The sequence below is a fragment of the Astyanax mexicanus genome, chromosome 1 (genome assembly GCF_023375975.1).
Source record: "Astyanax mexicanus isolate ESR-SI-001 chromosome 1, AstMex3_surface, whole genome shotgun sequence".
Taxonomy (NCBI): domain Eukaryota; kingdom Metazoa; phylum Chordata; class Actinopteri; order Characiformes; family Acestrorhamphidae; genus Astyanax; species Astyanax mexicanus.
The window spans coordinates 58,065,933-58,079,994 of NC_064408.1; the positions used below are offsets into that span (position 1 = coordinate 58,065,933).

A 14,062-nucleotide genomic window follows, 5' to 3' on the forward strand; every position below is an offset into this window, starting at 1 on the left:
TAGTGTTTTTTATATAGTGTTAGAGATAAGAAGAGAAGGGAAGATGCAGCTTTTTGTTTTTATGCAGCAAAGAAATTAAACAGTTTACCAGTTGAGATCAGGCAAGCAGCATCAGTAAACAGTTTCAAAAAGCGTCTGAAGACATTTTCTAATAAACTTTGTTTTAATAATTTGTGTTTGTATTATTATACATCAATTATATGTATTCATTTACATTTTTGTTTTAATTGATTTATTTTTATTATACTATATACTATATTATATCAGTCATATAGTTTACTGTGTTTTTTCCTTTTAAATTTTTTCCTCATTACCTCTCTGCATGTACAGAACATTGAGCTGAATTTTTATGTATAAAAAGTGCTTTATAAATAAAGTTTACTATTATTATAATAATACACTGTACTACATATACTACAGCATACTACAGCATTAATAATCAGCATCAGCAGATTATTTAAAGGACTAACCACCTCGTTCAATTGGATAGAAATTGTATTCGGAATGGCCTCAATCTGACTACTCCATCCGATTGAGGTGTTTACATGAACCTGCTCTATTCCGATTGAAGTCTGTGACCAAAGCATGGCAAATGAATCCAGCTGTTGAGCTCCAAGGCTCTCATCATATTAGCACCACAGTCTGTGGTCATGCTGTTCTTAAAGTCCCCAGCAGTCAAGAGTGTCCTTCAGGCTTTATGCAATAAGCTTGCTAGTTTGATGTATTAGCATTCTTTGTTTTGATCCGGCTGTAGGGTTAGCCTCTGCTAGCTGCAGTGTAGCTAATCTTCTGGTTTTCTGACTTACAGCGTACTGTTTGGGACGTCACCTCTTTAAGAGGTTGAAATGATTTGCTATGTTGCCATTGATGTGAGAACCACCTCTGTGCAAATCATTAGCCAGACTGGGAAAATCCAAACCAGGACTATATTACTAATTTAAAGTTTTTTTGGGGATTGACTCTAACGTTGTGTTTTAATTCATGGCTTCGCGCTTGTGAGAATGAGGAGGGGCAGTAAACAAAGGTGTTACAGTGCACTGATTGGTGTATGTGCGTGCCACGAGAGTGCGTAAAAGGGAACTAGAAAATAGTGTGCTTTTGCTGAGCACAAAACTGCTGTAGCGGATAGAATGTGCTTAGCGATCCAGCGCTTTTTCTGTGATGGCGTATCGTAGACACCTACTAGTCATGATCCGACACCCCTAATTGTGGCCAAAGTAATCATGCAGACTGTGCTTTTTCAAACAAAGAGAATTAATTGATTGTGTGTGTATAAACACTAGAGGACTATTAGCTCATTGTACTAGAAAACAATGTGTTTGCTTTTTTTTTTAAATGTGCTCCATTTAAAGCGAGGTATGGTGTTAAGGTTAAAAAATAAACATTGTTCTACTCAGAGCTGTAGGAAACTCTTGTTTATTATAAATACCAGTTTTCTTTTATGTATGCTCAGTTAAGACACACTACTCCGTGTGTTTGCAACTATTGTCACTGCTCTAAGACAAGTGCATCAGTATGCAAGCCTTTCAAGCGGTCTTTTTTTATTTGCTTTCAACAACAGGCCTGTGAGACAACATGCAATTATTACTGTCCAATCGCACCCCCTAGCCATCTTGACTGAGTGAGAGCCTGGCATTACCATCACATTGTGTGGCTGCATATTAAAAAGATAAATCAGTAAATACTTGGCAGTTAAATGTTGTAACACCACAAAGACACTCTATAACACAGAAATATTTTTAAAACATTTTCACTGCTTTGTTGCTTTTACTATAATACAGTATATCTTTAGAAGTGGCAAAAAATGGCACACTGTCTCTTTAGGTGCAGTTCAACAGGATACAATAGTACACATCAGCTTGACCAAACTGCTTAACATTACTTTTGACCCGATTTAAGCAGCTTGTTTTAACTTAATTGACTGATCAATCCAAACATCAACAGTGCTGTGATAAAATGGTTTTGGTTGCTAACACAAGGAAAGTCCTGGTACAAGAAAATTCTGCTTGACTCTAACAGAAACCTGCTTGTTTATTTTCTGGTCAGGATTCAGAATTCAATATGTCAATTTGTCAGTAACAGCCATGACACAAGCATCCATAATGCACAGCTTGTGTATTGTGTAAAAATGTGGGATAAGCTAAGTTCAAACTTACCTCGGGCCTGAGGTGTCACATGGTGAGCCTTTCCTTTTGCGTGACTCTGGAGTGGCGGGGTCAAGGGCACTCTCTCCCACGGCACTCATTTTGAGCTTATGCAAAGCTGTGGGAGAGTGGAGACACCAGTCAGCCAATGAGTTCAAGTTTAGACAAGGCACTCAGGCAATCACATAATCCAATACTCAAAATTAACAGCAGCAGGCCAGCAGGGTTAAATGATACAGTCCAGGAAATTTATTCACATAAGCTTAGGGAATGTGTTAGAGAAGGCATCTGGATATCAGGATATCAGATAACAGTATCTATAATTAATAAATGACAAGGCAAGGAGGAACAACTATCAACTGATAGATCACTTCTGTCAGAAAACTGAATTATCTGCCCAAACCGATACGCACGATGTCAGGGCAACAGTTGCAAGTCTTTTTGCTCACCAACCAGTGTAAGGTCAAGCGATATGGCTTAAAATGTGAGAGCACAACAGTCAGATGACTTCATGCTCCACACAGCCTGAGGTGACTGCTTCATTCCCATTATCAAGGCATGTAATCAATGTCGCCTTAATGTGGTATCATAAATCTGCATAGAACTGAAAAGCTAACTGAAAGCCCCTTTTGATCTGCAGTTATCTTCAGCCGCAGACACGTTTAGCTCAAGTTGGTGAGCATCAAGCTCGGCCACCAGCAAAATCCCCAAACGCGAGGCAGAATGCATCACAAATGCATCTCAATCGTGAGAAAACAGAGATGCACTTTGAATAAGCAACATTGGGAAGAAATATGTGGGTCAAATTCTCTATTGATGCACGACCTGGTTTTCTGACGTATGGGAAAGTGGGGAGATTCCATGTGAAAACCTGCCTTCATAGCACTTACAGAGCACCCACATCCAGCAATACTACATGTCTTTGTAGATGGAGAAGCAGTATGGGATATGGAGACTGAAAAGACAGATTTCCCACATAAGAAATATTTTTCTGGGAGAGACACATAATAAGCAAAATTTCATATCATATATTCCACAAAAATATTTTAAAACAAAAAAAAATCCACATTATGAATCAAACAAGTGTTCTGTACCACTTTAGGGAGTTTCCATATTACTGTAAAGCTTTGTGGATGTTCTGTTTACGGTTGCAGATTATATGCATGCACTGAATATTCTGCACTTCATCACTGAGAAAGATTTTCTTTGTTATTACATTATTTGTATCTTAACTTATTTATTTTGTGATATTACTGTATACAAAATTAGCCTTGGTAAGTTACTGTTTACAATATATACCAAAGATAACCCATTTGTTCCTTATGAATGTTTTAAACTGTTATACTTGTACTCCATAAAACCATAACATTATTTTGTTTAGCATTGTGTCACATTGCTAAGAAAATCGAGTTTGTGTACTGAAATATTGTAAGGTCCGTATGGCCAACCCCTACACAACACATACTGCACATTAAGGTACTATTAAGTCTTTCAATGATGTCACTCACAGTCTGATAATCTAGTAATACTACATGAAACAGGTCATACATATACACATGTATATATAATATATGGGCTGTGCTTTTTACGTGCAGAGCACTGCGCAATGTTCTCCACTAGCATCAGGTGTCTTGAGCGACCCGTAACCATAGAAACAGGACATGTACAAGCTGCCTGTAAGGGAATCCTTCAGCATACATGGCCAACCTAAAGACACTGACGCACTTGTTTCCTTACATAAGAATTTAGTCCATGCTAAAACATGAGCACCTCAAAGCAGGTAAAACTTAAACCTAAAGAAACTCCAGAGCTGAGAAAGGTCTGTAGCCATGGTGTGTTGGGGCAAGGTCTCTTACCCAGGCATCTTCAAAGTCAGAGCAAGTGGAGAAGCAGTCGTGACTGGTATCAGTAGTATTCATATCGTTATGAGCCAAGACCACGTGTGTACCTCTGTGAGGCCAGCGCCAATCTCCCCCTCAGATCATCCATTTGGTGTCCGAGGGGTGCAGGCGCTTTTACCTGGGTTTTTCTCGGACCACTGCTTGACTCCCAGGCGCGGGCATCTTTGATCTGTAGGGCCTGAACAGGCTGCCATTGTGGTGCCTGCTGAAAAAAACCTCAGCAGTCTGCGAGCCACTAATCCCCTGCAGCATCGCTTCCAGAATTTCACCTCAAACTGGTACATTTAACACCATCCAAAAAACACCAAAATTATGCTGGGTTTAAACTTGAAAAGCTCTGTATAACAGCATCACAAGCCAGAATCAGCAGGGCAAAGAAAGATAACAAGACAGAACAGCACTGCTGGTGGCAACGCTTGTGTGATGGCACAGAAGTTGTGCCCTCACAAGTTGTGAAGGCTGGTGCACACACTGCTTATGGTATGCTGGTCAATAGCAATCCCTTAGAAATTACCCAAAGCAAAGCAAACATTCAACTTTTCAACAGAGCTGTACGTTTGTGTGTACCTGCAGTGCTCCACATGCCATGGTTAATTAGCTAGAAAAAATGTTGTTGAGTCCATCAACAGTGTTTCAATATTGGATGGTGCTGAAATGGCAAATTTGCCTGCTCACAGAGTGTAATGTGCGTTTCGAAGACTAAATAACATGTCTTTTCTTTTTAAAGGTTTTCTTAATTTGCCTTAGTTAAAGCTACTTTCATTAGGAAACTTCTTTCTCGTAAACAAGACTAAATGGGTAGATCAGATCAGTTCTATCATTTCACAGGATTCATTCTGTCATTAAGGCTGGTTAATTAGAGAACTGCAATATAATATATAATATGATAAAAAAAACTTGACAGAATATATGATCAAAGTAACATCAAAGCACACCATCCTCTATATTTAAATAGTAATATATTTAAAATAATATATTTTAATAATAAATTGCAAACTTCATTTGGTGTATGTGATGTTCAAGCAAAACCATCCTGCTTCAGAAAAAGCTACCACATAAATGATCATAAATGATCCATACACACCTACATACACACTTTTTGGAATTAAACTGCACAAAAATTATAACCTGCATAGAATAAAATAATTTTGAACATATCAACATTAACAACATATGCCCCAGCCCTGAGTCAGTCAAGATGAACTTACCCCAAGATATCATGCATGTTTTTAGATACAAGAAGCTGCTCTAATAATCAAACACGACATAAGCAATGATTACAGTGCCTATAGTACTATATTATTAAAAACATCTTAGCACCAGTGCTCAGATTTCCTCAGTTAAAAGCTTTTTATGAACAAACCACCCACAAGCTGAACTGGATGGCCAGCGTACTCTGGCCTTGATTTGTAGCAGCATTTTTAACCAGAACAGAATTTACGGTAATAGCCAGAATTTTTGTCATAGTCTCGGACTAGTAGAATGAATTTCCGTAAAAGGAAAAAAGTTTTTTTTTCCCCACACACATTTAATATGGCTAGCACTGATTGGTCTAATCAAATCAAATAGTTAATAATAATAGATTGCAGATCATAATCATTTCATTAATAATATTATTCAGGGTATGTCATTTAAGGAATATAGTCTGTGAGGTAACATAGAAACAGGCACGGAGAATGTTTTGCTGGAGGCCTCTTACCTGAGCTAAACTAATCTGTGTAATCTGTGTAGTATTTAATTAGATTATTTCAGATTAGACTGTATCTGTGGCGCCAACATATCCATATCTCATATGGACATATAAACACAAGACCCCAATTGGGTCTGGAACCCAATTTCTTGCAATATATATATATATATTTAAAACACAGCACAGTCATATCAAATCCAACTTTTATACACTCCTAGTTAGGGGTGTGCCATATCATATTGCATGCGATAATATCACCAACATTTTTGAATATCGTGAACAATATTATAACGTGAAATATTGCGCCAAATCACCCATCCCTAATTATCACAACAGGATACTACTTTTTTTCTGTTTTCAGCAAAAGAATAATTAACACTGTTCTCATTTCCCATTAAATATCTTCTATTTATTTTACTTTAATCCTGGATACATGAAGATATTTGAAGTGCATTATTAGTATCACAACATTCTGGATCATTGACTTCCGTTACAAATCTGATATTTTTTTATATATATACACCTTAGTTAGGGGTGTGCCATATATCATATGCAATACGATTTTTTCTTCTTATTTTCATTTTGTTGTAGTAGTGTATTCTTGAAATACACTACTAGTGTTTTGTCATATCGCCAAGAATATCGTCAATCGCAAAAATACCATGAAATATTGTGATATTATTTTATGACCATATCGCTCACCCCTACTCCTAAAGCAGCCAGTTAAACTGTTCTGCAGTATTTCAAATCTGATTAAATGGTTTCTTCATGATTAATGTAGTAATGAATGTAATACCATCTGTTCAAACAGCAATATTTAAAAATGTCATCAAGCAACAGGAGGCACAAATGCCCTCTGCTACTTTCACATATTTGTTAACGTACACTTAGCCCCTAAAATGAATGGTTTATAAACTGGCAAACATAAACCAAGCCAATAATTCGACCAAATACAAAAAAATAGTTTAGGATAATAATGGCAGAGATTGCTAATAATAAGATGAATCCACCATGACATTCATGTGCATTTTGTTTTGGTTTGCTGAACAGCCACATCGCAAACAGCACACACTCGTTTCCTGCAAGAAAGCTGACAGTTAGATAAGGTTAGCCTGATGAAGGTTTGCTAAAGCAGCTGGTTATCTGCTAGTCTGAAACAGTGGCAAATCACAGAAACCATCAGATTTGCATGCAAGTTGATGCCAATAAGTACTGCAAGCATCAACACATTTATACAGCAATGCTTTGTTCTTCTAAATAGGTTCTTTGGATATGCACAGCACATCTTTCACACAGTTCTGTTCTCATAATGGATGCGGCATGCTGTCTTAACAAGTGTCTCTTTGTAACACAATAAACTAAATTTCCACATTTTCTCTGACCGTCCAGAAATAAATATTATATAAAATATTAATTGGATTAGGAAATATACAGATAGGAAGCAGAGAGCTGCCTAATGGACCTGGAGTGTCAAAAGGATATTTTTTTTCTCTTTATCAGTCTCTTACATAGCATTCGCTGTCAGAACAGGATCAGTCATCCTAAACAAGCCAATCAAGAATTGAAGTAAAATAAATGAGGTAATGAAAACTCAGATATACATGTACCAAGCTCTCTATTATAAACACTACACTATTACTGGGCAGGGGCTCCATTTGCTCTTAAAACAGTCAGCTATGGTCAGCAATAAAACAAAACTATGCTCTGGCATTCAAGCAAAATCTTTAAAAGCCTCTTAAAGAACTTCTTGATGTTGTCTTAAAGGTTCTTTGATGTATACACATGCACGTCTCCTTGAAAATAAATCTGCGACTCAAGGTAAAACGAGCTCAGAATTTCCTGGGTAACTAAGAACCACCAGACGGAGCTGGACAATGTTCATTAATTCATAGATGCCTTTTTATTTACCTAATTGTTTATTTTAACTGAATAAAAGTAATGTATTCAATTAGCTTAATTTGCTTGTAACATGGATAAAGGTATACATCCTTTGACAGTGTTTGAATTAGATGCTGCGAGACCCTCCGACCTTTCCACTTACTTCGCTTGTGCTCAGATTTGAGTTATGGCATGGAGATTTCTTTTTGATCATATTTTTAATCTTCTGCCTTAGTTAAACTTTTACTTCTGATTCTGTGTATTTATATTAGGATGTTGCCTTAATGATGTTTCCCCTGGCTCTGTAATTCTGAAGTCCTAATTTTGAAGGTCTTTTTTTTTTTTTATTTGAGTTTTTTTTTTTAGCGTACCTCATTACAATTATGCATTTCCCTTACAGTTAAAAAGTTGTGGAACTTTGTAGCAATGACCGGGTTTAATAAAAAAATAAGCACATGTTGAGCAACAAAAAGGTGCATTTTGAAGAAATTTGGGAAAAAACCCTGCATTTCTAAAACATAGCAACAACAGAACAGTTTTCCAAGTGTACATGTACTTTTTAAGTGATAAAAAATATTCACAAATATTAGGGATGTACAGACATGGGAATAATAATCCACTGCTGATATTTAATATAGAGATTATAACACTATCACTAAACAGTACAGATGGTAATTTATTAATACCAGATGTGCCAAAAAAATGAGACCTCACCTACGAGGAGCCTTAAGTGCTCAGAAAGAGACTATGCAGCCTCCTGTCTAATTATGAGAAATATGCTACTAGCATGAGAACCTCTCCAGTCACATACAGCTGCACATACTGGAACCAAAACAAACCCGTCCTCTATATAGCGTTTCATCTTCAGTGGCCCAAAGTTCATAACACTGTCCAGCAGTTCTTCCACATCGAACTGGAGTGCACTTACTCATAAACAGACACCTAAACTTGGTGAACTCACTGAGCAAAACATGTGCAAACTCCCCGACTCTCGCCCCCCTGAGCAGGGGCCATGGGAGGCCTTCAGCCCTTCTTCTCCAAATGCATGCAAGTGCACATGACCTCAAGCTAAACAACCCGCCACAAGGAGAGGAGAGAACGGGGAAAGTGGGAGGGACTCACTTTCTCACTCACTCACTCAGAAAACATGCAGTTGCGCACCTGAGGCTGAGCTGTTGTTTGTGGCCTATGGAGCCGAGCAGCTCGGAGGGGGAGAGCAGCGAGGCAGCTCCTTCAGCTCAGGCTAATGAGGACACCACTAAAGCCTCCAGCCTCAAAACCTCGGGCTCGGGGGGCCTCCATTCTGCAGGCTTAGGTGGGGGGGCTCCTTTCCAAGCTTCTCGCTCGAGCTGCCTTAACCTCGCGCACAGGCAGAAGTGGTAACGCATGTCGCCCAGGGAGCGGGATGGACCACCATGCACCCAGGGAGAGGGGAGAGAGAGCATTGTTTACACTCTCTTCTCCCGCGGCCACACCGAAGGGGGGGGGAGTGTGGAGTGAGAGAGAGGAGTGTGGAAGGACTGAGTCAGGAAGGGGAGGACAGCTCAATGGGGAAGAGGCCCCTCATGGAGGAGCCCGGGGTGGAGAAGTGGAGAAGGGAGGAGGAGGAGGCAGCAAGTGAGTTTCAAAACAGACGAATCCCATGCTCGGCTGCACACACACCCCTCCCCCTCCGTCCCCTGCAAGAATGGTTCGCTCCAGGAGAAAGCCGCGCAGTCACTGTTGCTGACTACCTCCCCTCAGCCATATAGGCCAAGAGAGAAAATGCACACTGCTTTCCAGAAAATATGAACTCTGCATGGTAACAGAAGCTGCAACAACAGTAGCACTTCTTTCACTAACTGATGCAGCGAGAAGCGGGGCCCATTTATTCACACGAGCAAAGCAATTCAATCCCAACAGCCTCAAAGTGAAAATATCCAGCAAGGACAAGGTTTTATGCTGCTTTTACAGCACACTGCTCTGTATTGGTACGAAATCTGAACCATTTGCACTCTGCAAGAGCAATCTTTGGCTTTTGTCAACACAAGAATTCATGCCATTACTCTGCATTTTTACACGGCTCATTTGGCGAGGGCTCCGTGGAGTGCCACACCACCCTGGGACTTAGATTACAATCCAGATACCACAGAAGCCTTCACCTCATCACCATCAGTCTTCATTACTCAACTTAGAGCTGCTTAAACACCTTATTGTCTGCAGACCATTCTTTTGTGCGCGCTCTCTCTTTGTAAATAAGACTTTGCAAATGCCCTATAAACCTCAACCTAATTTGTCAGACACAGCATTCATGACACGGTGCCAGGAGATGGCAAATCCACACAGTGAAAACTGCTCTGCCAAGCTCAACAACAATAGCTCATCATCACCAGCTCCACTGAATACCTAAATAGTTATGTAACTGGCAGCTCTGAATACAATGAGATTAATAATGCTTGCATAAATTATACAAAGCTAATGATTTCAGAATTTAAGGATGATTTAACTTTTTTTTATTAACACAGCTTTTATTAAGTCAGCTGAATTCGATTAAAAACTTACCATCTCACATGTTTTATCTACTGGTATTAGGAAGAGATTGAGAAGTCATTTTATATTCTTCCCAACCAATCAGTGAATTTATGTGTGTCTGAATATACATTTCAGTTTAACATGAACAGGCCAAAATTCCTAAGACAGTAGAATCAGGAAGTGTTATCTCAGGTGATGGCTCGGGAAGAGTGAGGTGTTACATTACCAAAGGCATTACTACCCACAGTGTACAGTGCAGTCTGGAAGTGTCTGGCCAGAAATATCCCACAGTACCGCACACACATATCCCACAGATCAGTGAAGTGTTTTTTTTTTGCTTACATGGGAGCATGAGATCTATGCATTAGGGATGCACAATTATGTTGATAATATTTTGGATGTCAGCTGATAATTGCCTTTTTTCCTCAAAGGCACTGGCATAGTTATACCGTGGGGTCTAGACTATCTGTAAGCTATAAATGTGTACCTATATATCAGTATCGTCAGATATGTACATGTAATATCAGATATTGGCATCGACCCAGAATTCCCACATCATTGCATCCCTACAATGCATCATTACAAATAATAAAGTAAGTAAAATAGTTACATAATTAAGCAATCAAATAAATGCTTTATGCTCTATGCCAGTTATCTGTGCATCACGGGTTAATACTAAATGTACTAAAAATTGTAAGATTTCCTAGTTTTAAGTTTAAAGTAAGTAAGTAAGTTTAAAGTAAAAAAAAAATACTTAAAGTAAAAGTTTGGAAAGCCACTCATAAGTCTGCTTTAAAAAAATATGGTTGTAAATCATTCAAAATGATGGATCAGACTTTGGTGAAGCATTTAAATTATGCAGAATATAAAAAGGTGAACTTCTGTTTTAACATGATTAACTCTATTACAATCACATAAAGAACAGTGGTGACACCTAAGAACCTAGGAAAGGTACTGGAAGTATGCCTTCTAATAGGTACTATATCATTTTACCTGAATTCTAAATAAAATATTATTCGCTCATCACTCAGTCGGGACACTATTTAAATGTTAATAAATGTAAATAAAATCAGAATGCAATGATTTGCAAATCTCACTGACCCACTTTTTTTTAAACTGTAAAACATATAACACATATCAGATGTTGAAAGTAAAACATTTTACCATTTAGAACTTGATGGCAGCAATGAATTTTACAGTAGTACTAATAAAAACATTAAGCTCAATCAAAATCTACAACATCCAAAGTGTGGGTCTTAAACTTTTAAGCACCCACTACTACTCAATCTCCAACACAAGCACAGCAGGTCAGAGTCAAGCTGTCACTTGTCCTTGTGAAGTGCTAGGCAGGGGTCCACTCACTGCCCATGTGTGCTGCTTCTACAGAGTGACCATGTGATTGCGCAAGGCTTCCAGCTGGGTAAAATGTCATAGTCTACGTGACAGGACCTGGCGAAGAAGCCCAGGACCAGGAGGCAGGGCACTGCCCACATTCGTCCCCCAATGCATGCATCAGAAGTTTACGCCCAGAGCCAGGATGTTTACTCTAGGGAGGAAGCAGAGTTCCTCCAAGGCTATAGCACGTGGACACAGCACAGCTCTGTTTCATATTACAATCTCCAAATACCTCTTAATTCATATGTGCTAAGGGAAGACCTGACATTTCGCATTTTCTTGCAAAAAAAATGTATTTCATTTATTAAGATATATCATGCAGTAGAAACAGTATGTCTTACTTATGAAACAGAACAGTTTGTTAAGTACAATTTATTGTAATTATAAATTTAGTATGACAAAATACTTAGTATGAGAAGCTCAAAATATGAGAAACTATAAGTATTATGAAATAAAATAAATGATAAAAAGTTTACTTTAAGCTTATTATGTGATTAGATCACACAGCCACTGAGCAGCATAGCTGCTATTTTCATGGTATCTGAACACTAAAAGGATTCCTGTTTGTTTACACTAGGGGTGGACTATATGGCCCTAAAATAATATCACAATATTTCATGGTATTTTCGCAAAAATGATACTCTTATAACCAAACATTGAATAAAAAAAGTATTTTCCAAGAATACACTACTGCAACAAAATAAAAAAAACATTTTATATCATTGCACACGATATGATCCATGTCATGATACTAAAAAATGCAATCCAAATATCCAGGACTGAAGTTAAATAAATTATTCTCTCTCTTTCTCTCCCCTAAGATATTATAATACAGTAAAAAAAGATCTGCCAAACATAAACCAAATTGCACTATTAATACTGTCTCCCTTATAAACATACATTTTTAACTAATTTCTGTGACTGACACCCCTAATATAAATATCATTTAATTTGGCCAAACTAATGATAATATTTTTTAAAAAGAACTTTTAAAACCTGAAATGCATCCAGTAATATGCTTAGGGAAAATATTTAAAGTAAAAGTAGTTCAAGTAATGATTGAATGAAGTTGTTTTTGTTCTTAATGAGGTGCTCATTGTTTGTTTGATTCTACAAGATCCAAAAGTATGGTATACTCTCATGATGACAGTATGAGAATGAGATAACTCATGGCGGCTGTTAAATAAATATGTTGTGTGAGAATAAATATCTGGGTTCTTTTGTTTGTTTGTTTTTTTTTTTTTTTTTTAGAAAAAAAGTATAGAAAAAAGTATCATTTGGGTACCGGTAGCAAAAATTTTAAACTGACACCCAGCCCTGACCATGATGTGGGGTAAATGGCACGATATTTTAGGGTGTAATATTGATCACGATATTCAAAAATGTTGGCGATATTTTTGCATCCAATACGATTTGGCATACCACTAGTTCATACATAGAGCAATCTATTGGTCATTGGCTTATCTAACCCAACAAAGTGAGCTACACAGTTCGCATTTTAATGACATTGCAAAATATGATATTCGTTTAAAAATTACAACATAACAGCTCATAATAGTGACATAGAGATTTTTTAAATTTTTCTTGGTAGAAATATGCTTCCATATCCATTAGCGTCCTGCAGTAAAATGCCTTGGCAAAAAGCTCAAGTGTAAATTAGAACTACTGTGAAATAGTAACTACTTTTTCTAAAAATCAAACTGTTTAAAAACAGTAGATATGTTCAAGGGAAAAGTCATATCATCGAACATGGAGTTTATTTTGTAGAAGAAAAATCACATTTAAAATCAATTAATTTAAAAACTCATCAGAATAATCCATATAGATTGAAGTGGGGAAAATGCAAATATTTACAGTTAATTCAGCTGATATATTACACTGCATCTTTGAGCACAATGTAAAGCATACACTGGCCTACATGCTCATATATCATAAGCAATAAATGAACCCTTGATAAGAATGAAGATGTAACGAAAGGGATTCAGAGGCCAATGGACACAAGGATGGAGTTTATAGCAGGTGGCAGAGCTGCTTCACACTGTTTCATTAGCATAGCAGCCCTCAGAGAAAACCCAGACCCACCGGTGGAACCATCATATGGGCAAAACGAATTGGCTTTATTTCAAATTGGATTGAGAGCCCATTAGAGCTTTGATTAATTCATGGAGGCAACCCACCTCAAGAAGAGGGAGGGTGGCTGCCAACTCAGGTGGTTTCCTAGCGACTTCTACTTTCTCTGATGTAGTCAGCAGTGAACCAAGTGTCTAGACATTTACTCAAAATGAGAATATTAAAGAAAAGTGTGCCTTCCTCTTCTCCACAATTTCATTTTCAGATTATTTAATAAATGTTAATGAAAAGATTCTCAGTCAGTATTGTAACTGTCATCAGTAGCAAATCAAATGTTAATCTAAGAACCTTGTACTGTCGACAAAATAATATGTTTGCTTCAGTAAAATTAACATGCTTACACAATTTCACCATTGGTCATTTTTAGAATTTAAGAACAGAATCTAAAAATTGTAGTTACCCTCGTCACAGAT

General features: G+C 37.6%; 1 protein-coding gene across 1 annotated transcript in view; it reads right to left on the reverse strand.

Annotated features, from left to right (window-relative positions):
• ncoa1 (nuclear receptor coactivator 1) overlaps positions 1–14,062 on the reverse strand; it is a 62,948-nt gene that overhangs the window by 35,013 nt on the left and 13,873 nt on the right. The window contains exon 3 of the mRNA XM_022666179.2: positions 2,157–2,262. Within this exon, the coding sequence (XP_022521900.2) occupies positions 2,157–2,245 (89 nt within the window). The 5' untranslated portion in view covers positions 2,246–2,262. The remainder of the gene's footprint in view (positions 1–2,156; positions 2,263–14,062) is intronic.